The sequence below is a fragment of the Chlamydomonas reinhardtii genome, chromosome 17, assembly GCF_000002595.2.
Source record: "Chlamydomonas reinhardtii strain CC-503 cw92 mt+ chromosome 17, whole genome shotgun sequence".
Taxonomy (NCBI): Eukaryota; Viridiplantae; Chlorophyta; class Chlorophyceae; order Chlamydomonadales; family Chlamydomonadaceae; genus Chlamydomonas; species Chlamydomonas reinhardtii.
Window position 1 is genome coordinate 7,035,791 of NC_057020.1, and position 20,570 is coordinate 7,056,360.

Sequence of the window (20,570 nt, forward strand, 5' to 3'; positions counted from 1 at the left end):
CCCGGCGGCCCAGTGGGTGGCGCAAAAGGTGTCCCCCACTTTTGCCCCCCTGGTTTTGGCCGGGATGGGACGACGGCCTGCCTTTTCCGTGCAAGTTGCCTTTTCGCCCGGGTTCCATTTGTGGGCTATTTATTTCCACGCCCCCCCCCCGCCCTTCGGACCTGCCTAGGACTTCACTTTTTAATTAATCATGAATGTAACCCCCCCCCCCCCCGCCCCTCCGCCCACCCCCCTTCCAGGCCGGCGCCACGCCGCTGGTGTTGGCGGCCCAGGCCGGCATGAGCGACGCGGCGGAGGTGCTGCTGCTGGCGGGGGCGGACAGGGAGGCGGCGGGCGCGGTGCGTGGGGCCGGGTTGGGGTGGCAGGCCGGGCCGGGGAGGTTGGCAGGGGGCGGGGAGGGGAGGGGGCGCCAGCACGGCCGCTCGGTTAACCTCGTTTACTCGCTCAGCCCACCCACCAGCAGTTGCTCGCCTCCCGCTCAAATTTTGAATGATGCGGACGACTGACTGCCCATCTAATGATTGGTGTGTTGTAAGCTGCACATCTGTTGTGGCTGCTGTTGTTGCTGCTGCTGCAGGGCGGCCGCCGCGCGCTGCACCTAGCCGCCGCCCTAGGACACGTGAGTGCATGCCGGGGCGGGGCACACCGCCGGCCCTCATGTGCGCAGTGCCTGACTCGATGTTGAAGGGTGTGCGGGGCGCACCACATGCCCCGCATTTCGGCATGCGCCGTGCTGACGACCACGTCTGTGTCGCCGCAGGTGGGGTCCCTGGAGGCGCTGCTGCGTGCGGGCGCGGACCGCGAGGCGCGGGCGGGCGACGGCAACACGCCACTGCTGCTGGCGGTGTATGAGGGGCAGGCGGCGGCGGTGGAGGCGCTGCTGGGGGCGGGCGCGGACAAGGAGGCCAAGGTGTGTGGGTGTGGTGGTGGGGGGATTAAATACCAGCCCAAGCTAAACCGAACCCAATGCAAAAGAGCGATGGGGGAGCGGCACGGGGTAGCGGTAGTGGGGTAGCGCGGGTGGCAGGGATGGCAGGGGGGGATGGCGCACCTAGTCACGGGCTGCCATGCAGCCGTGCAGCCTCCCACCACTCCTCCTGCATGGACGGCTACCCGCCCGCGCTGCCTGCTCAACCAACCCTCCCCCAAACTCCGAATGTAATTGAATCACTCCGCTCTCTCTATGAACGGCTATCCCCCTTGCCCCACCTCTCACGCCTCTGCCCCTGCCCCTGCTGCCCCTGCCCCCGCGGCCGGCCCCACAGGACCTGGACGGCTGGACGGCGTTGCACCTGGCCGCCAAGGACGGGCGCGAGGAGGTGGTGGCAGCGGTGAGGCGGGGGGAGGGGGGCGAAAGGGGGAGGGGTCAAGGGGAGGGCGCAGGAGGAGAGGGGGAGGGGGCCTGGGCACAAGGTGGGGGCGGGGAGGGAAGGGTGGGGCAGTGGCTACCTGCTGGCTGGTGGGGTAGACACCAGTGTACGGAACCGGCTGCTGAGCTCGCGCAGTGTGTCTGACTCGGCGTGCCCCATCCATCGCTGCTCACTCACACCCTGCACCCTCACCCACACACACACAGCTACTCAAGGCGGGCGCCGACACGTCAGTGGCCATCGGCGACGGCCGCACCGCCCTGGACCTGGCGCAGCAGTGGGACCGCACCCGCGTGGTGGAGATGCTGGCAGCCAAGCAGCAGCAGCAGCAGCAGTAGCGGCAGTAGCAGCAGCAGTAGTGGCTGCAGTAGTGGCTGCAGTAGCAGGGGCTGCAGCTGGGTGCTTTGCAAGCAGCACTCCACACAGTTGGTCATGCGTGGTAGAGTCATTCGTTGTAGGGTCATTGGTAGTAGAGCGCCGAGTGTATGGGGCGCTGTTGAGTGGGCGGCGCGGCGATGACAGCAAACGTGATGATACGATACGACTTTGCATGCAGTTCTGCTGCGAGCATGTTTGAGTGCCAGTGTGTGTACGGTACTCGGCGCAATGGCAATGGCGCCCGTGTGCGGTGCGGGTCATGTGGCGGGGTCATGTGGCGGGGTCATGTGGCGGGAGAGATTGCGAGCCGAGTGCGTCACGTGTTGCAGGGGAGGGGGGCGGAGGGCTGGGGGGGAGTGATGTCAGGCGGGTGCGCCGTTCTTCATGTCCGCGGGCGATAGGAAGAGGTGGTCTGAGAGACGCATGTTTGACGAGAGGGGTTGACGTGTCCCATGTGCTCCGCGTTCAAGTGGCTCCTTGCCGCTAGGAGGTGGGAGTGCACCGGGCATAGAAACCGGGCCAGGACCGGCTGGGCAGGTGTGCTAGAGAAGCACACGAAGAAAGGGTCGGGCAACTACGGTGTGTGTTTGCTGCTGTGCGTTCGCGGCTGCTCGTAAAAATGCATTCCCACTCAAATGACCGTGACACAGTAATTGCCACTGGATTGAATCAATGTTTGCAGGATGGCGGTGTGGGGCGCTGGGGCATGACTTGCATGTCGTGCATGCCGTTTGCATGTGCGTAGCAGAGGTGACGTGTAGGTGAAGTCAGGACACACCTGCTGCGTGTGGGGAGCCACAACTTCACAAGTGGATTCGCCCCTGGTCCACGTCACGTTCCTTGGCGGCCTGCGTGTTCAGGAGCTGGTGACGAATGGACGCAAGGTTGCAAATAGACAGTTGGACACGTCGACAAAGATGCATTGTGCTAATGAAGCTAGCAGGCTCATGTCTGCGCTTGCCTGTGTGCTTGAGCTGGCGAAGGATTTGTGGATAGGTCTGTTTGGGTCGCTAAGTCTCGCTCTCAACCTGCGTTCAGGGCTGCATACCAGCTCAGATTCCTGAATGCTGGGGTCTAGGACCCAGGGCGGCACACCGAGTGACCACCTCGCCAACCTGCCCCTGGCCCTGTCCCACACTACACAATACACAGTAACTCCGGCGTTCGACCAGCCATGCACTTCTGCTCTGCCGCTGCAAAATTGTTTGCCGTCTGCTTGGGGTATGGACGTCAGCTGCACCCTACGGGACCTCGTCAACCTGCCTAAACCGTGTCCCGTCGCACACACAGCAGCTCAGGTGTGGTTCACGTAAAACTCCGGTGCAAATTCACCCACTTTGCACGTGGGCCGCCCCCGCCCCGCCTGTTTGAGTTCGCATGCTTCTCACTGAGGTGGTAAATCAGCACTATGACTGTAGGATTGTATGACAGACGGTCGCGAAGATTGGCACCTTACATCCAGCCGTAATGACCATGCTGGTACGGCCACGCACGGGTACGCCGTACGGGGGGGGGCTGTGCGCGTTCAGGGGTACACGTGGGACGTTCGGGACAGTCGTTGCGGATGGGTGGGAGAGGACAGTTCGTGCGGGATCTGTGCGGCAGGCACGGTAATTGATGGGGGCGCCGGCAGGGGGGGGGGTAGAAAGCTCAGATTCTTACCCCATGCTCAAAGTTACAGAGCTTTAGGAGAGCATTATGCATGTACTTTTAGTTTCTTAAGGGGGTGTCTGGTGAGGAAGTTCTGGGCCGCCAAAGTTGGGGGGTCGGTCCTCGTCCCTGGGGGTCCGTCGGGTTTCGGGAGCCCATCCCGGCGGATTTCGGGAAGCGCCCCACAAGCAGAACTAGGGGCCAAACGCAGCACCACGAGGCTCATATGTGCACGTTATGACGTAATAAGCACAAACAAAGCGTGGGAGGGCTAAGTTGCGCGTCCGGGCGTGGACATGTCGGGACATGTCTCCACATTCAACACATGCGCACTGACACAGCTTGGCTCTGAAGCGCTGGTGCGCTCGAGTTCACGTCTAGCAAGGCTGCCGGTGCACATTGTCCATTCGTCACGCGGCAGAGAGTTGAGCGCGGGGTGGTCTGGGTCGAGGGGATTTCCATGGATAGGATCCCGCCGGTGACCGAAGTCTCAGAACAGGACCGCTGATGACACGGAGTGATAGTGCTCGTCAAGAGGAGTCGATTGACACCACTTTGGTATTAAATGGAGGGGTTTTAACCCCTGAACTCAGCCCCTGGCCACTCATCTTCGCGGAAGTTTATTTTGCGCCGATGGGGAGGGGGGGGGCATTGGGGGGAGGGGCACTCCCTCCCCCCGCACGGGATGCAAGCATCGCACGGTAGTGAAGGCACCAGCATATAAGCACGGGCGGTGTTCCTACGCCAAAGGAAGGGGCCACGGAGGTTTCGGGGGGCGCTCGCCCCCCCCCCCCCATACAGGAGGGCGCTCGCGCGCGAACGGACGGCGAAGCGGTCAGGCGCGCGCGTCAGTCAGGCACGTTCGGGGTGAATAGGCCGCGGCCAGCACACCAGCAACATAGAGAGCTTCCAAATATATTCTGACGAATGCCAAACCGCAAAGCTTGAGCGATCAAGGCTGTCTCAAAATGTCAGTCAATCTGTCAGCAGGGAGCACTGTGCGCACATAATTAGTTCTGCAAATAGCTATTTAATCAATACATTCGAAGATATCAGCGATGCACAGTAAGTCGCGTCCGCGGGCAAGCTTGCTGGTGGTGCATTTGGCTCGCTCGCTGCGCTTCAGGGGAACAGTCCGCGCGTAGAGAATACAGATCATCTCGATCTATCCATTAAATACGATGCATCGCGCATAGGCCCCTTGGGGAGGTTGCACAATGGGGGGCGAACCGGTCCCGCGCTTCGCATCCCTTCAGCCGATCTTGGCGCTTGCAAAAAAGTAAAGGTGCTGGGCGAGCTGGCTATTCTTTCACATAAGAGTCAACGCGTTTCGTTCACCCACCCCACAAAGTGCATCTGCTTTGACCAGCGTTTTCTCACAGCAAACGCTGTCAAAATTTAATGGCGCGCAGCTGGGTTGCGTGTCAGGGCGCAAACAGTCTGTTACACTTGGTTGCAGCCTTGAAGGCGGGCTGGGGCGCACGCCAGACCCCAAAAACACGCCAGGAGGCACACTTTGGAACAGCATGTGTAGATGAGTGGCTAACAGTTGGCCCGCCCGTGGGCTTTGTACGCGGGTGGTCTTGCGCCACGATGCCGGAGTTGGGTGCCGGAGTCACATCAAGGTCGCAAGATCGAAACCCATCAGGAACGGTTCGGCTCCGTTACCTGTGTAGGCACTGAACATACTTGTGCCGAACTTCCCCGAAAGAGTGCCATCTCGGCCTTCCTAGGTCGCTGCTCTACGGGTGAGGACGCTGGTGCGGCGGGTTCTGATGGTTTCCCCGCGAGAGCTATCCTGCTTTCTAGAAGCCGGTCTGCGAGCCAGTTGGCGCTGATGCGTCGGGGCAGGAGGAGGCCCCTGATTAGGGAATGCGCGTCACCCAGCGCCGATCTGCGAGCCCGTGTTTCGAGGCGTTACCGTGGCCCAGTATGGCCGATGGTTGCAGACAACCCCCCTCCCCCAAATTCGCTAACAAGGCATGGCGCGGCTGACGTGCCCTTGCTGACCCTTACGGTGAAGCAGGCAACCCAGCTTCAACTTGCGCCTGCGTACGACGCACTCCGCGTGCGTCACTTGGCCTTCATCCAAGAGGCCTACAGCGGCGCCGCGCCGCCAGCGGAAGCGATTCATGCGCTGCGGGCGGCCCTGGCGCGGCTGTGGGCTTTGGTGTGGGAGCCGCGACACAAGGAACCGCTCTGGCGTCTGGCAGTCAATGGGTTCACGGGCTTTGGGATGCTTGCGGCGTGGGCCGCAGATGGACGCGTGGAGAAATGCCCGTGTGGGACTCAGATGACTGCTGGGGCTAGGGTTCATCACTTCTGGGACTGTGTGGTGGCGGAGGCTCTGCGTGATGTGATGCGGGAGCATGCGAATGTGGACATCACACGGAACCAGTTGTGGTTAGTACAGGCGCCACCAGGGCTATCGCAGGCGGTGTGGGACATCGTGTGCTTGGCTGCTGTGGCGGCCCTGGAATACGGCCGACAGCGCCTTTACGCTTGCCGTGATGCTGCAGACCGGACTGCGGAGGTTGCTGTTGTGCGAAGGATCGGTGTGGAGGTGATTGCGGACTTCTGGTCACGGCTAGCTGCGTTTGTGAGTCTGCGTCGGCCTCCGCGCCGCTGGGACCTTGTCCCGAACCAGCACCCATTCCTAGCGTCAGATGATGTTGGAGGGGTTATCTTGGTAGGGCCAACAGCGGACTCGCCACCGGCCTCACCCTAGCTTGTCAGCTTAGGGACTCGCAATAAGAGGTAGTCTTATGACGCCGACCCACGGCTTAGGTGAGCAGCGCTAGCGTTTGCGGTGAGCCGGGCCTGGGGTTCCTCCCCTCTCCGGAGGCGAGGAGCATGGGGGTCATTCGGGGATCTCTCCTCGGGTGAGCGTGCGTGTCTCGTACGTTTTTGGGGCCCTGGCTAGTCCACGGCTGTCGTCCCACATGTAACCTCTATCAGCTAACAAGGCCCGCCCGTGGGCTTCGTACGCGGGTGGTCTTGCGCCACGATGCCGGAGTTGGGTGCCGGAGTCGCATCAAGGTCGCAAGATCGAAACCCATCAGGAACGGTTCGGCTCCGTTACCTGTGTAGGCACTGAACATACTTGTGCCGAACTTCCCCGAAAGAGTGCCATCTCGGCCTTCCTAGGTCGCTGCTCTACGGGTGAGGACGCTGGTGCGGCGGGTTCTGATGGTTTCCCCGCGAGAGCTATCCTGCTTTCTAGAAGCCGGTCTGCGAGCCAGTTGGCGCTGATGCGCCGGGGCAGGAGGAGGCCCCTGATTAGGGAATGCGCGTCACCCAGCGCCGATCTGCGAGCCCGTGTTTCGAGGCGTTACCGTGGCCCAGTATGGCCGATGGTTGCAGACAACCCCCCTCCCCCAAATTCGCTAACAACCCCCAAATTCGCTAACAACAAGGTTTTGTCCGTCGGGGGGTCGGTCGTCCCCTCAAGGGGGGTCCCGGGGGATTTCGGGGCATGGGGTCTGGCACTTTGTTTCCTACCCCCCCCCCCCCTGGCGCCGGAAAAGACAGATGAGCCAGTGCGGACCGGAGGAGGGAGCGATTGGACTTGCTGTTCGCGCGACTGAAGAGGGAGGGATAGGCGAAACAGTGGAGGTCGGTAACGGTATGGAGGGTCGGAGAACTTGGTCGGGCGGGGAAAGTAGTGGGAGGAGTGGGAGAAGTGTCTGTGTGTTCGTGGGGAGGCGGGAACGTCGCCCGCCGGGACTGCGCAAGTTCAGAAAAGACAAAATGGAAGGTTCCAGACGAGGCCGCATGGGCCGGGGGGGTGGGGGGTGTTCAGTCAGCACGGTCAGCACACAGCGCAGCCTGAGACAATCTCAAGTACAAGCGCAGTGTATTACATGCAATCTTTTGGAATATTTGACAGCTGGGGGAGAAGGCATATCAGCATCAGGTGACACAAGGAATCCGCTGAGGTCGGCGTTGAAATCTATGATGCGGTCGTGTCCTCAGCTATGAAGCCTTCGGGCACCACGCGCGCGGCAGAGTTGGCATCATGCATTCGAGAGAATTCTGACGCGCGCGCTGGTGCCCCGGCGTTCATTACTGCATATCGAGTGCGGCCAGGAACCGAAGCGCTGGTCGAGGTGAGCTACCATAACGCACAACCCCGTCCTTATAGTGGTGCCTACGCGGGACTTCCCCGCAATCAACAGCGTATTGGAAAGACGCCGAGACTGCTGAAAGTAGGCGCTAAGTTGAAAAGCACGCATCCCCGTTGGTTCTCCCCCCCCCAGCCACGACGCCGTAGGAGGAAGTGGTCTGGCACTGTGGCAGACATGAGGGGGTACGCACACACACCCACCGTGCCCCTCATGGACCGTGCCGGGAAAGCTGCATAACTTCAGGGTTAGGTTGCGCTTTTTGCGGCTGTCGAGTTTAGGGCAGTGTCAGAGCGGAGCGGGTGCCTCCCGTGCTCCGAAAGGTACAAGGCTGAGTCATTGCTAGCCTTACTTGGTTGCGCTTTATGGGTGTGAAGTACGTTGGGGCGCAGTTCGTAGATGCCGTTATGACGCCGCTACGGGTTTGTGTATCCGGATGAGGCGATTCCCCCTTGCTTGGGGCGCCATTGTTTGGGTGTTCACTGGCTCGATACAATTTGTTCTGTCTCGAGCTCTCTCGAAGAGCAGATGGAAGTATGAAGCTGAACAGACCACGAAGTGTCATAATGGAAGAGGAGGTGGAGTGATGGCACCTAGTAACATGTTCGGTATGGCGGGAGGAGCGTCCTATGGGAGCAAGCCTACTAGAGCTAGAGTAGGCCGACGGCGTTGCAGGCGGCACGCCCCTGGGGTCCAGAGCAGGGTGTTCGTTCTCCACGTCACTGGCTCGTGAACTGCGTCAGCAGGTCCCTCTTGTAACCAATGCAATCTCTCTGGTACGGCTTGCTGGGTAGCGATTTCACAGGCAGAACGGTGATAATAAGCGTTTAACCAACAAGAGGTCTTACCAGACAGGGGGGGGTAACAGACTGTCAGTGTCGCTCCACGTTCACGTGTAGTGAGCTGCACGCGAGGATTCACCTGCCGAACTGGCACCGCACCGCATCCACCAACCCAGCCAACCACCTCGCCCAACTCAGCCCCTGGCCACTCATCTTCGCGGAAGTTTTGCGCCGATGGGGAGGGGGGCGTTGGGGGGAGGGGCACTTTAGCGGATTTAGGGTCGTCTCCCACGCCGTCTGGGTCGAGTTCCGGTCGCGTCCGACCCCCGGTTGGCCTCGTCCATTTGGTCAGGCCAGGCAATTTTATTGTTGACTTGAGTCACAGGAATAGTTTCAAGTCAGAATTGCTGGCGATTGGGCCCGACCGCGATTTCTGCGGACCCACGGCACGGTCGTCTCGCCGGTGGCCTCATTCGTGGTCGACGCGGCAGGACGCGGTCTCAATTATAAAGTGTACAATTGGGAAATATAGCCTACCAAACTTTCCAGCATTACGAGGGAGTTAAATGACTCCACAGTGACTGGGATAGTCCAAGGAATTGACAAGCCGGGCCATGTCAAATGCCACGATTAGAGCCCGTCGATGAGCGCAACGCTTGCACCCTTTCCGGTTCAGTGCTTTACTCGTGGCGACGAGCTCGTCCTCGACGCAAAACAATGTCGAGAACCAGCCTGCCCAGCTCGAGCGCCACCTCAGGCTCGAGCTTCATGCCCCGCTGGTTCGCTGAGTCGCACAAGGCTGTCATAGTCGTCTGCGAACAGAGCATTCTGGAGTTGGTTTCGTCGCTGAGGGCAATTGGCGTGGAGCCCTACGCCCGGCCGCCTACTCTGCGGCCGCCCGACGAGCCGCCGGCGCCGGGAGCCGCGGGGCCGGCCTCGGAGCCAGGCTCTTCGGCGTCGTCAGCGCCGGACGTCGGCCGCAGCCCGGTGAGGCAGTGGGTGGACGACTGGGCGAGATTCCGCGGGGCCACGGAGGCGTACCTGAACCAGTTGAGGGAGCAGCTCAACTGGGCGCAGCATCAGGCAGAGTTGCGCGCCCTCAACGAGCGGTTGCAAGCTGCTGAGCGGGGGCGGGCTCAGGCGCAGCGGGAGGCGGCAGCGGCAGCGGCAGCGGCAGCGGCAGCGCTGGCGGCGCCGGCCCCCAAATGCTGGTGCTGGCCCTGGCGCTGATGGCCCCCCGGCCCCAGGTGGCTGCAAGCCAGGTGAGGATGCTTCCGTGGGTGGAGAGGTTCGGGCAATGGAAGGGTTATGGAGGGAGGAGGCGGCGGAGTGGGCGGATTCGGCGGAGTGGGCGGATGCGGGACCCGTGGGTTGTGAGGGAGGCGCAGGCGGAGGGTGGGAGGCAGCAAACTCGGAGCGGACCTCGCAATGGCGGGGCAGACCTCCTGGCGGCAGCTCCGTGTTCACGATCGCCCCTCTCGTCACCTGTACTGCCTTCTTCCCCTCCCTCGGCCCCGCAGACGAACCCGCGGGAGCTCCCTACCCCCTACCCGCCTTGGTGCCCTCCCCCCCACCGCTGGGTATCGTGCCGGCCCCGCTGGCGCCCTGCCGGGCAGCGCCCCTGCCCGCTGGCGCTCCGCTGTCCATGGCTTCGCGGCAACGCCCAACGGGTGGTGGGAATGGCATGCGTGGCAGATTAGGCCGTGCGAGGGATGGGCGCGGCGGTTTGGGGATGGCGACGTGTTGCCGAGGCGACGTGCGGCCCACGTGCCGGCGATGGCAGTATCAGCGGTGGCAGGGTGGGGCGGAGAGCGGCTGGGGTGGCTGAGTCTGGCCGCAGCCGTGGGCAGTCTCAGGCTGGCTGCCTGCATGCAATGGGGTGCGGGGTTGGGGCGCGGCAACTGCAGCAGCCGGTTGCGAGGGTGGAATCACGTGGGCGCCGTATCTGCGTGCATGGCGTGCATGGCGCATGCGGGGCGGGCCCTGGCCCGGTACCGTCTGTTGACAGTACGCCTCCCCCCCGCCGGGCCTCGGTCGCGGTTACAGCGAAGTAAGTGCTTATGTGTGGCCGTTGCTGCGTTGTAGTTGAGAACTTGGGATCCGGTGCGTACTTTGTGTATGTTGTTACTTGAACTACGTATTTGAAAGGCTGCAGACTGACCGCGAGGCAGCCGCCGGGAGGTATGTATATGGTATGGGGGTGAGCAGGACCTGTGCATGGGTGCCATGTGGTGTTGCAGTGAGGTCACAAGGCATCGATGCATCTATCCTGCATGTATGTCAAGGCAATGAGCAAGGGGGCATGGGCCTGCGTTGGCCTGGTCCACCGGCCGGCCGTTGGATGGAGTCTTGAGGTAGCAGCCATGCAGGGGTGTACGCTCTGGTGTTAGATAGCCTTTCTGCTTGTGAGCTACATACAAGGGGGCCAGAAGATGTTGTGGTTCAAACAAGGGGTGCCAGCTTCGTACAGCTGGAAAATGGGCTGAGCCCCCGTACGCTTGGGAGCTAATAGGCGTGTAACGCCCCGTCAGAGCCTCCATGCCGCTTCGACGCGCAGGCGCATCGGCTAGGGACACTCGGGTTGGGGCCGGCTGCAGCTTCTGCTAGCATGGCGACGAGAGAAAACCCTGCGGCGCCCTTGAGCAGCAAGGCGGCGAGAGAGGCACTACTCTGAGCGCCGGTAAACAAAAGCAAGAAGAACACGAAGAGCAAGATGAAATCATAGGCAGGGCGCGGCAGTGCTGGTGCAGTGTAAGTACGTGATCAGTATTGAGATTATCATGAAGCGCGTTTGGGCCGTGGCCTGGCGCTCGTGACTATGTGGCGGAACATGACGGATGGCGGGGACCCGGCTTTCTGGAGAGCCGGCAGGTCCTTGGCCAGCGGTTTGCGTTGTCTCCGTCGGTCCCGGAGTTTCCGCAATTCGCATATGGGTGATAAAGCTCACAAGATGTATTACTGCAGTGGTCTTAAAGCCTGAAAAGCTTCACGATGCTCATGCTGGAAGTTGCGTATGCGGTTAAAGTGGGCTTGACCGGCGCCATCTAGTGCAGCCGCTGCGTTTTGTATATATATAATAACAGCACGCAAGCTGCTTGCTCCCCTTGTTTTTATAAGGATGTCAGCATCCTTTGTACTCGACTGGTTTTCATAGCGGGCGAGGCGTTGCGGTTGGCAAGCAAGCGCTGGCGCAGGACTTGCCTGAATGGCTTTTCTATTTGAAGAGCGCCCCTGCTCGGTGCTGCTTGTGCTCGCGCCCGCTGAGCACGGAGACTTGAGGCCCATTTCGGACTTCCAAGCTATTCAGGCATTTGTGTCAGGCGTCCACGATGCAGTATCAAATACGGGAGCGCTTACAGTCGCTGTCAAGCTGCTTGCAGGTATGTCCGGGGTTACACGCGCGATGTTGCAGCGACTGTCCGCCGTTTGCTGTAGGCGCGGTGAGGCCTTTGCTACAGCGCTGCATCATAGGTTCACGACCGTGCTCCATTCCCAGCCAGTGCGCCAGTTTCCTGTCATGACTAAAGACGTCTGGAAGAACCAATTTGTGTTCTGACATGCTGTCCAGCACGGGTTCCGACACGCGTGCCATGGAGCGTTGAGCAAGCTCCCGCTGCGTGAACAATGCGTCACCATCAGGTGCTGAGGACCACTCGTGGGCGGCACGCCTGGAGCCTGGAACTGTGCAGCTGTTGCCGGCGGTTGCGAAACTGAGGACGGTTCGACACTTGGAGGTAACCGAATGCCAACGCTTCGTACTGCATGGAGGGAGAAGGGAGAGCCTGACCGCTGCTAGCCGCATTACTGGCATGCGTGAGGACGAATTATGCGTGTGAGTACTGAGTAGCCTGCCCTCTGTCTCACGTTGACTTCCTGCTTGGCTGTGCGCTGCCATGCAGGTGGTCTATGTGCCGGTAACATCATCAGCGGGGGGCGGCATCGCTGCTGCAGCGGACGGTCGTGAGCCACCCGCTGATGCGGTGCCCCCTGGCCTCAGCAGCGAGTCCCGCGCAGCCACACTGGCCGTCAGTGCGGATGTGGTGGTGGCGTTCTGGCGGCCGGCAGCGCCCGCGTCGGCGGGTACTGCTGCTGCCGGCGACTGGGCGGCGCCACTGCGGCTGGTGGTGGTGCCGGCGGCAGGGGCGCCGCAGCAGCCAGGCCCACCAGGTGAGCTGACGGCGGCGGCGGTGGCGGCGGTGGCGGCGGGTGCTGCCGGCGGCTCCGTCACTGCTGTAGGGCGTGCCGCAGCACTACTGTCGGCAGGGGTGGCAGCGGGTCCAGAGGCGGCGGCGGCTCTGGGCACCACCTCGGCTGCATCTGCCACGAAGCGGGCGTGGTCCTCACCCCTGGTAGTGGGAGGCAAGGGAGGAGACCGGGGCAGCGGCGGCGGCGGCGGCAGTAGGGGACGTTCCTGGTGGCCGCGTGCGGCAAATCTGCGCAATGCGGTGCTGCGCGGCGGCCCGCCTTCGCCGTCAGCATCAGCTCATTCCAAGCCAGTTGCAGGAGCGGCGGCAGCTACGACAGCTGCGGCCGCCACGGCGCCTGACTTGCCCCACGACAACACTCCCACACCCCACACGGCCGGCCCCGTCTGGAGCCCTGACCTGCCCTGGCTGCACCCGCACACCGCCGCAGCCCTGGCGACAGCAGTAGCTGCCAGCAGCGGTATCAGCGGTCGCAGCGGCAGCAGCTGCTGGCCGGTGCTGCTGCGTGGCATGCTGCTGCCCCTGCCGCACGGGCTGGGGCAGGGCGGTGACGTGGGCGGCGGGGCAGACACGGCGACGTCTGGCAGGGGTCTGCTGCTGCTGCCGCAGCTGCCGCGGGCTGTGCGGCCTGTCGCCAGTGCCGCGACTGCCGAGGCGGAGGCGGAGGCCGACCTGGAGCTAGGCGCGGCTGTGGAGCGGCTGCGGCTGCAAGGCACCTGGCTGGGGCTGTGGCTGGCAGGTCGCATTGCCACACCGCACCAGGCGCAGTATCACACGCAGCAGCAGAGGACGCCGCCACTGGCTCGGGGTCTCAGCAGCTTGGTGTCCGGTGCGGCGCCGGGCTGGGCCCGCACCTCCACACCCGGTGGAGGTGGCGGCGACGGCCCCGGTGGCGCTGCCGGTGCCCGCAGTGGGGGCTCCTTCTCGGCACTGCGCAGGTTGCTGCCGCAGCGCCGGAGCCGCCTGCCCTCTGAGAGCAGCAGCGCTAGCAGGGCCCCTGCGGCCGGCGGTGTTGCCTGCCCCAGCGGTGAAGGGCTCAATGCACGGCTGGCCACGTCGTCTGCTGGCGCTGGCGGGCCCCTTCCTGCGGGCCGGTCGGGCAGTCAGCTCTCTACCCGGGAGCTGCACCAGCGTTGGCCCAGAAGCACCAGTGGGGATTGCAGTGCAGGTGGTGGTGGAGGTGGCCGCACGTCCGCACCTGCAGCGGCGCCGGCCTGGCAGCTGCCGCGTGAGCCACTGTGGGCGCACGTGCTGGGAGCTGCCGCCAACACCCAGGGAGCCACAGCGCCGTCGTCGGCGTCCTCCGCGGCGGCTGCAGCAGCGGCAGCAGTGCCTGTGTCTGTGCCTGGGCCCTCCACCGCCCCCGCCGCGCAGGCCCGGCTATGGCCCGGCTCCAGCCTCTTCCAGCAGCACCCCACCCTGCTGCTTGGGGCGCTGCCCGAGCTGCCCGAGATGTCCTTCCGCACCGAGCCACTGCCCAGGCCGCTGCACCCCGGACGCCTCGGGGCGCAGCCAGGGACCCAGGCAGTGCCGGATGAAGAGCAGGAGCCGGAGCGGCCCTGGTCCCCACTGGCCGAGGCGCTGCTGCTGCCGGGCCACACGCCCCGCCGCCGCCAACAGAGCGGCGGTGGAGGTGCACCCGCGCTAACCCCCAGGCCCAGGCGCTTTGTCACCGACAGCACCGGAGCGGAGGCGCTAGCTACCGGAGGAAGAGCATAACCAGAACCAGCTTGAGCGGTCCATTGCAGCTGTGGTCTCCCGGCACGGCGACGGCAGCGGCTGCAAGTGCTGCAGCGCGCAGTGATGCCGCTACCCCGGCCGGCGCTGATGCTGCAGCGGTGCAGGCGGCGGCGCACGTGCGGCAGCAAATGGAGTTTGAGCTGGCGGCGCTGGCGGCAGAGGTGGAGGCAGCCACACGCGAGGTGAGGGTGAGGGCGGAGGGTGGAGGTGGGCCAGGCAGAGCGGAGATGCCAAGCCGCTCGGCAGGTGGAGCGCCTGCCATGCCCCACACCGTGTCATGACGGGCGCAACCTAGCGAGCTTGCGTCTCACCGACCATGTCAGTCAAGGTTTAAGGTCTGACACTCTGCCGCCCACGACTGCCGCGCGCCCAGGTGGAGTGGTCGGAGCTGCTGGTGGGCCACAGCCCCCGCCCCCGCCCCCGCCGCGCCAGTATGCCCAGTCGTCCGCCGCTGACGTCGCCCTCTTCAGCCGCACTTGTGGGCAGGGGCCTTGGCGGCCGCGACCCAGTTGCTCATGCATGGTGGGGAGTCGTGCAGTGCTGGCAGATTTGGGTACTGCAGCACGATGTTTTTTAAGATCCGGCGGGGCAGGCGGCGGGGCAGGCGGCGGGGCAGGTGGAGGCGGCGGGGCCGGCAGAGGCGGGGCCCCGGGGCGCAGTGCACGTGCTGTGGCACTACCACTTCTCCGCCTTCCGCCGAAAGCGCTGGGCTGCGTTCATCCAGCGCGACCGCGCGCTCCACCGCGTCGCCAAGCAGCTCACAGGCGGCAGGCCCAAGGAGGAGGTGGTGGTGGGGTGGGGTTCGTGGGCCTTCCAGGGAGGGAAGGGCGGCTCCCCCATCTCCGTCAGGGGCGGGCGCGCGCCGACGGGGCGGCTCATCAAGCTGCTCCGTGAGCGCTACGCCAAGCATGTGTTCATCATCGATGAATACAAGACCTCCAAGGTGGGTGGGTTGAGTGGGATTGCAATTGCCGGTGGGTGGGTGGGCCGCTGGGTTTATGCCTGGCTTTAGCGGAAGCCCTTGTGTGGCCCCCCTCCCTCCCACCCTCCCGACCATGCAGACCTGCTACAACTGCGGGTGTCAGGAGATGGCCATCAAGCGGCTTGGGGGGCTGAAGGAGGGGCAGCGGCCCTGGTCGGTCAAAGTCTGCAACGACTGCTTGACGACCTGGGTGAGGACCGTGCATGTGCGGGGACGGCTGGGCACTGGGGACGGATTGATTGACAGGTTGACGGTTGGGACAGCTCATGTGCGCTCTCTTCTTCCTCCCCGTTCCCCATCCCCAGAACCGCGACGTCTCCGCCGCCAACGTGATCCGTGTGCTCCTCCTGCTGAAGCTGATGGGCTTCGAGCGGCCGACCAAGCTGCAGCGGCCGCCATGGCCGCCGGCGGTGGCGGGGCCGGGCTGAGAGCCTGAACGGCGCTAGCAGGGCGTGGGGCTGAGGGTGCACGTGTCGATTGGCGGCGAGTGACGTGACTAGTTTGTTAGCTGCGGGTTAGCACGGACTGTGCACCCCACCCAACCGGCCACGTCCGGATTTGCGGGGATGCCAAAGGCCCCCAACATAGAGGCGTGTGCTTAGTAGGCGCCCGCGTCAAGGTGGCTGGGTTGATAACGACCCGGGATCAGCCCTTTTCCTGCCATAAGGCAGCCACCTCCTTGTTAAGATCCGGAACTGTTGCGCAAAAAGGATTGCATTCGTGCGGGGGTACAATCTATACTCGTCCATCACATGAACATTGCCTTGTTGCTCTCGCTTCCTGCGCCCTGCCCGTGGTCCTTCGTGCCCACCATGCAGCCAGCGCAGCTCAACAGCTGCCTTCCATTTCCATGAGCCCCCCCAAAAAACTTCCTCAGTACTACTGTCCAATACATAGCATCAGCTCATCGTCTTCCATCACCATGTTCACTTGTGGCCGCAGAATTGTAGCCCACCCGTACTCTTCAGCATACCCGACCGAACTTAATGATATGCGGCTGGGTGGCGGCGCCCACGAGGGGAGCCCACTCCGGCCGCACGCGGTCACCGCTTGAGCAGGTACAAGGAAGGACGGCGCGGCAACAGGCCGACACCCGCCTCCGCCGCAGCGCCGTGCGGGTCTGCCTTGCCATGCGGCCGCCAAGATTTGTTGCTACATACAATTGAATGACATACAAAGATGGCCTACCGGTACAAACAAACCAATGTGTCTTAATACGGCGTCACATTGTTCCCCCGTACAACGAAGTGCCGCCCGGGCAACACATATCACATGGCAGGCGGACGGGGACACACACTGCACAGCACTCGATGGTCCTACAGCATGATACAAACGCGCCGTCCCCAAGAGGGAAGGGGCGCGAAACGCGTGCCCACACACAACTGACAACTTGCCCGCACAACTGCGACCGCTTCGCCTTGTGCTGTGCCAACACGCCCGTTGATGTCCGCCCCTGGGCCCGCACTGGGCCCGCGCCGCTCAGCCAAGCCGCGCACACGAGGCGATCAGTCCCGGCTGGCCGCGTGCGCCTCCTGCACCGCCAGGCCATGTGCGCAACACCCAAAACAACACGTGCGAGAGGGACGCTATCTACATCAGCGACGCGACTAGCCGCTACCTGTCCTCAAGTACAGTTACAAGCTACTGTTGTACATAAGCACGTGCACATACACACGCGGGCTCGCGCGGCCTGGCGCACCGCCCCGGGGGGTCTGGTCACGCCGCGCCGTGGAGCCGTGCCTCACTCCCCCTCCCTCTTCCGCCGGCACCGCACAGCCCAGCTTCCCATGCTGACGCGGCCTCGGCCCCGCCCTCCGCCCCAGCCGGCTGCGCGCCGTGCCGGCCCCTCCACCCTCCCCTCCCCTCCACCCGCGGCCCGCGCCACCAACTGCACCAGCGCCGCCGCGCAGGCAGGGTGGCACCGCCTCCGCACTGCTTCCGGGCCGTTCTGGTCATGGCCATGTCCAAGGCCACACACACACTGGGTATGTACGGAACACGCTGTCTTATGGTGCAAACCGCTGAGGCCTTCGCCACCCCATCCCCCGCAGCAGCAGCTGCTGCTACGGCGCTCGCCCGGCTCCCTCTGCCCTCTCCCGCGGCTCAGTCGGCCCACAGCTTGTTGACGTCCTGGCCCTCGCACACCCAGCGGTCCGTGTACCAGTAGCCGTCATAGCAGCCGCCCAGCCGCTGAGGGAGGGACGGCGGGTGGGGAGGCAGGGCGCGCAGGCAGGGTGCAGGGTAAGCGAGTGGCCTAATCGGGGTTGAGCAGGGGGATTACATTCATGATTAGTCAAGGAAGTGGCAGACGGTAGACCATCTTGGGGAACATCAAGCGTTACCGACGATGTCGACCAGCTCCGGCGGGACAGGAAGGCGGTGACGGGACAGGCGGTGACGGGTGAGGGACTGGTCCAAATGGGGTTGAGGACAGCTGCACCGTGTGTGGCGGGTACAGAGGCTGCTGGACCGGTGCGGTACCCCCACCCCCACCCCCCAGGCGCACCTCACAGCCGCAGTACCCAGTTCCAGACACCAGCCTTTCCCTCGCGCGCCCCACTGGCCCCACTCGCCGTAAGCGCTCCCCGCCCCACCACTTTTCCGTTGGATCCGGGCAGATAACTGTTGAACTTAAGCAAGGAAAAGTGCTCACCCCGACGTGGGATGGATTCTCGAGGTATATGGGTGCTGATCGCTATACTTCAACAATAACCACCCCACCTCCCGCTCCCACCTGCGTCAATGTGATGGCGTACGCCCGCTCCTCCAGTCGGTGCGTGTCCCACACCCGCACCCGCGCACACCAGCACGTCTCGCTCAGCTGCAAGGCAGAGGCGGATTCGAAGCATGGAAATGACGGGGGCACAGTCGGGACACGTGTGGGGCGGTCGCGGCGTGCTCCTTGCCGTGGCGCACTGCCGCCCACCCGTTGATGGCTGCACCCGTACCCGCAGTCCGAGGAGTGGCAGGTCTGCCCCCTCCCCTTATTCGTCGGGCGTGGGCGTCTGACAGCCTCCTACTCCCTGAGCCGCTGGCCCGGCCCGCCGCGGCCGCCCCTCCTCTCCCCGCCAACCCGCCCTCCCACCCGCTTACCCACCCGCCTCACCTGCAACGTGGACAGCACCTCCCAGCCCGAGTTGTCGAGCAGCGTGGCGTGGAAGGGCGAGTGCATGACGCGGCGGAAGCGCTCAAACTGCCTGCGGGTGTGTACAAAGGTGCGCTCGTGTGAACATGTGTGTCCTATCTGGACCGGCACAAGAGTGCCGTTTGCGCCGCAAACCTGCCCCATCCATAACAACCCCAGGCCCCAGCCACTGCAGCTGGCGTGTAGCCCCGCCAACCAGACGAACAAAGCTCAAGGCGTCCAAGCTATAGGATCATGCCGAAGCTCCTCCGTGCTCGTGCGTGGACTGGTTCTGGGTCTTGGTTTACTTGGGATTGGAACATGGCAAACTACCCCCGCCCCCCCCCCCCACGCCGCGTGTGTCCTGCAGGTACCGGCCCGCGCACACGCACCCGAGGTCCAAGCTCCTCCTGCGTGCACGCAGCGTGGCAATGGTGGGTGTGCAGATTCAGACACTGCCGGGATGGGGGCGAGCCCTTCCCCAGGCACTCAAACACACCCCACCACACGCGCCGGTCTCCCACCTCCCGCCCGGCTCCTCCCGTTCCCTGAATTCCCGATACCCCCTCGCTCCACCCCCCTCCCCCCTTGGCCCCCTCACCCGAAGTACTTTGTACGCTGGAAGGGGTCGAAGTTCGCGAACCGGTACATCACCTCGACGCCGTGGTCTGCAGGCCGGAGGTGTGGTGCGTGTGTGCGCGCGCAGGTTCATATAAGCCCAAGGCCAATGAAATAGATCCCAATGGTCAAGGAATCGTGTGTAGGGGGCCCTTGCATTAGCACCTGGTTACTGGCAAGTGTATGAGTTGCAGGGTCGTGACCCCACTGCAGGTCCGCGACCATCAATCGGGTGAGCCGCAGGCTGGCCCGGCGGCACTGGCACTGGCGCTGGCAGCGGCACGCATCCACTCAGCCCTCCCTGGGGACTTGTGTTCTGGTCCCGCCGTCTTGTGCCTGGTGCCTGTGCGACGCACCCGGGTAGGGGTTGTTGTTGTGCTGCAGCGCCTCCAGCTGCACCCGCAGGGCGTCCTCCCAGCTCAGGTCTGGAAGGGAGGTGGGTTTGGAGAGGAGGAGGGAGGGGTCGACATGCATGGGGTTTGGCTGCCGGGTGCTGCTGCAGGCGGCTGCCTCAGGGGTGTGTGGCCGGGTAGTGTAGCCGGGTAGGTGTAAGGCACCAGTCAGGTTCACCCCGGTCCAGGGTTCTGGGTGGGTCGGAGTCAAGATCAGGGTCAGAGTGCAGGGTCGGAGTGCAGGGCCAGATTTCAGGTTTTGGGTGGGTCAGAGTCAGGACCCGAGTCAGCATCGGCGCCTGGCACGGCGGTCACCAACTCACCGAAGCAGGGACCAATCTGTGTGCGCTTCTTTGGGAACGCCAGGCACTCGCCTGTGATGGGGGCACGTGACCAACATGGGGCAAGGCACGGAGGAATGTGTCGGCGGTGCGGGGTGGCGGGGCGGCAGGGGGCAGCGGGCGGTGCCAGCCGGGTGGCGCGGTGCTCGACAACGCGAAAGGCCGCTGCGTTCCACAGGGACTCTACATTTCCCGCCAATGTGCTTACGGCCTGGGAGGCCTCCAAATGGCCGCATGCACTAAAAAGATCTAGCAATCCGCACGCACAGTCTTGCAGCGGAACCTCGCGCTGACTGAACGTCGCGCGCAATGCGCCGCGCGAAGTTCAAACGTCGGAGACCCAGCACGTCTTCTTAGATTCATACTTCCGCACCGTTGTCAAGAAACAGCAGTCCGCCATCGCCATCCCCCAACGCGGAGCGAGAGCCGTGGCTTCGTGGCCTGCCCAGTCCTGGTTGGCCGTGCCCCCGTGTCGCTGCTGTTGGGCAGACGTTTAAGCTAGCTTGACCTCTGTGTCCTGTGACCACACGCCAACAGGCTATCGTCCCGTGCAGAGAACAAACCAGCGCGCGGGGCGACCACTTGGACCGCTCCGTGGCGAGCTTTCTCTCACCTCTTCCGAGTAGTGAAGCGGCCTTTGACCGCGAGTGGACCAATACTGACGCCATGGCTGGCTCAATTCAGTAAATGTGGCGGGGTAGCCAAAGCAAAGCCCTAGTAATACAGACTACTTTGAAGACGACCAGTAACCCTGGGATATTTTTAAGAAAATGTGTAATACTAACTTGTTTAAGCTCGCGTTAATAAATACTAGCGGGCAGCTCAGAGTCCCTCCACATCCCGCCCCATCCCGGGGTCGACGTC

At 63.5% G+C, this 20,570-nt stretch overlaps 5 protein-coding genes across 6 annotated transcripts in view; 4 read left to right on the top strand and 1 right to left on the bottom strand.

The window, feature by feature from the left end:
- The window catches only part of CHLRE_17g746697v5 (uncharacterized protein), a 7,672-nt gene extending 4,755 nt beyond the window's left edge, over positions 1-2,917 (top strand). Inside the window, exons 14-18 of the mRNA XM_043072765.1 lie at positions 240-338; positions 578-619; positions 761-910; positions 1,266-1,331; positions 1,577-2,917. Of these exons, the coding sequence (XP_042915224.1) occupies positions 240-338; positions 578-619; positions 761-910; positions 1,266-1,331; positions 1,577-1,708 (489 nt within the window). The 3' untranslated portion in view covers positions 1,709-2,917. The remainder of the gene's footprint in view (positions 1-239; positions 339-577; positions 620-760; positions 911-1,265; positions 1,332-1,576) is intronic.
- Positions 2,918-7,275: 4,358 nt separating this feature from the next.
- CHLRE_17g746747v5 (uncharacterized protein) lies at positions 7,276-8,293 on the top strand. The gene is made up of 2 exons (XM_043072766.1): positions 7,276-7,507; positions 7,658-8,293. Exons 1-2 carry the CDS (start codon positions 7,376-7,378, stop codon positions 7,760-7,762), a joined length of 237 nt encoding a protein of 78 aa, XP_042915225.1. The 5' UTR covers positions 7,276-7,375; the 3' UTR covers positions 7,763-8,293.
- A 422-nt stretch (positions 8,294-8,715) lies between these two features.
- On the top strand, positions 8,716-10,836 carry CHLRE_17g746797v5 (uncharacterized protein). The gene is made up of 2 exons (XM_043072767.1): positions 8,716-9,566; positions 9,825-10,836. Exons 1-2 carry the CDS (start codon positions 9,510-9,512, stop codon positions 10,002-10,004), a joined length of 237 nt encoding a protein of 78 aa, XP_042915226.1. The 5' UTR covers positions 8,716-9,509; the 3' UTR covers positions 10,005-10,836.
- Positions 10,837-11,005: 169 nt separating this feature from the next.
- Positions 11,006-15,927, top strand: CHLRE_17g746847v5 (uncharacterized protein). Its single transcript, XM_043072768.1, has 6 exons — positions 11,006-11,684; positions 11,944-12,038; positions 12,204-14,431; positions 14,623-15,192; positions 15,311-15,421; positions 15,537-15,927. Exons 1-3 carry the CDS (start codon positions 11,510-11,512, stop codon positions 14,226-14,228), a joined length of 2,295 nt encoding a protein of 764 aa, XP_042915229.1. The 5' UTR covers positions 11,006-11,509; the 3' UTR covers positions 14,229-14,431; positions 14,623-15,192; positions 15,311-15,421; positions 15,537-15,927.
- CHLRE_17g746897v5 (uncharacterized protein) lies at positions 15,300-20,485 on the bottom strand. Of its 2 annotated transcripts, none has more exons than XM_043072769.1 (9): positions 20,320-20,485; positions 20,080-20,223; positions 19,689-19,739; positions 19,330-19,398; positions 18,957-19,023; positions 18,748-18,765; positions 18,338-18,428; positions 17,966-18,052; positions 15,300-17,421 (listed from the first exon to the last, which is right to left on the bottom strand). In XM_043072769.1, the coding sequence occupies exons 1-9, from the start codon at positions 20,372-20,374 to the stop codon at positions 17,335-17,337; spliced, it is 669 nt and encodes a 222-aa protein (XP_042915227.1). In that variant the 5' UTR covers positions 20,375-20,485; the 3' UTR covers positions 15,300-17,334. The 2 variants fall into 2 exon arrangements, with proteins under 2 accessions (XP_042915227.1, XP_042915228.1); XM_043072770.1 differs by having other exon boundaries at positions 15,930-17,421.
- Positions 20,486-20,570: the final 85 nt, after the last annotated feature.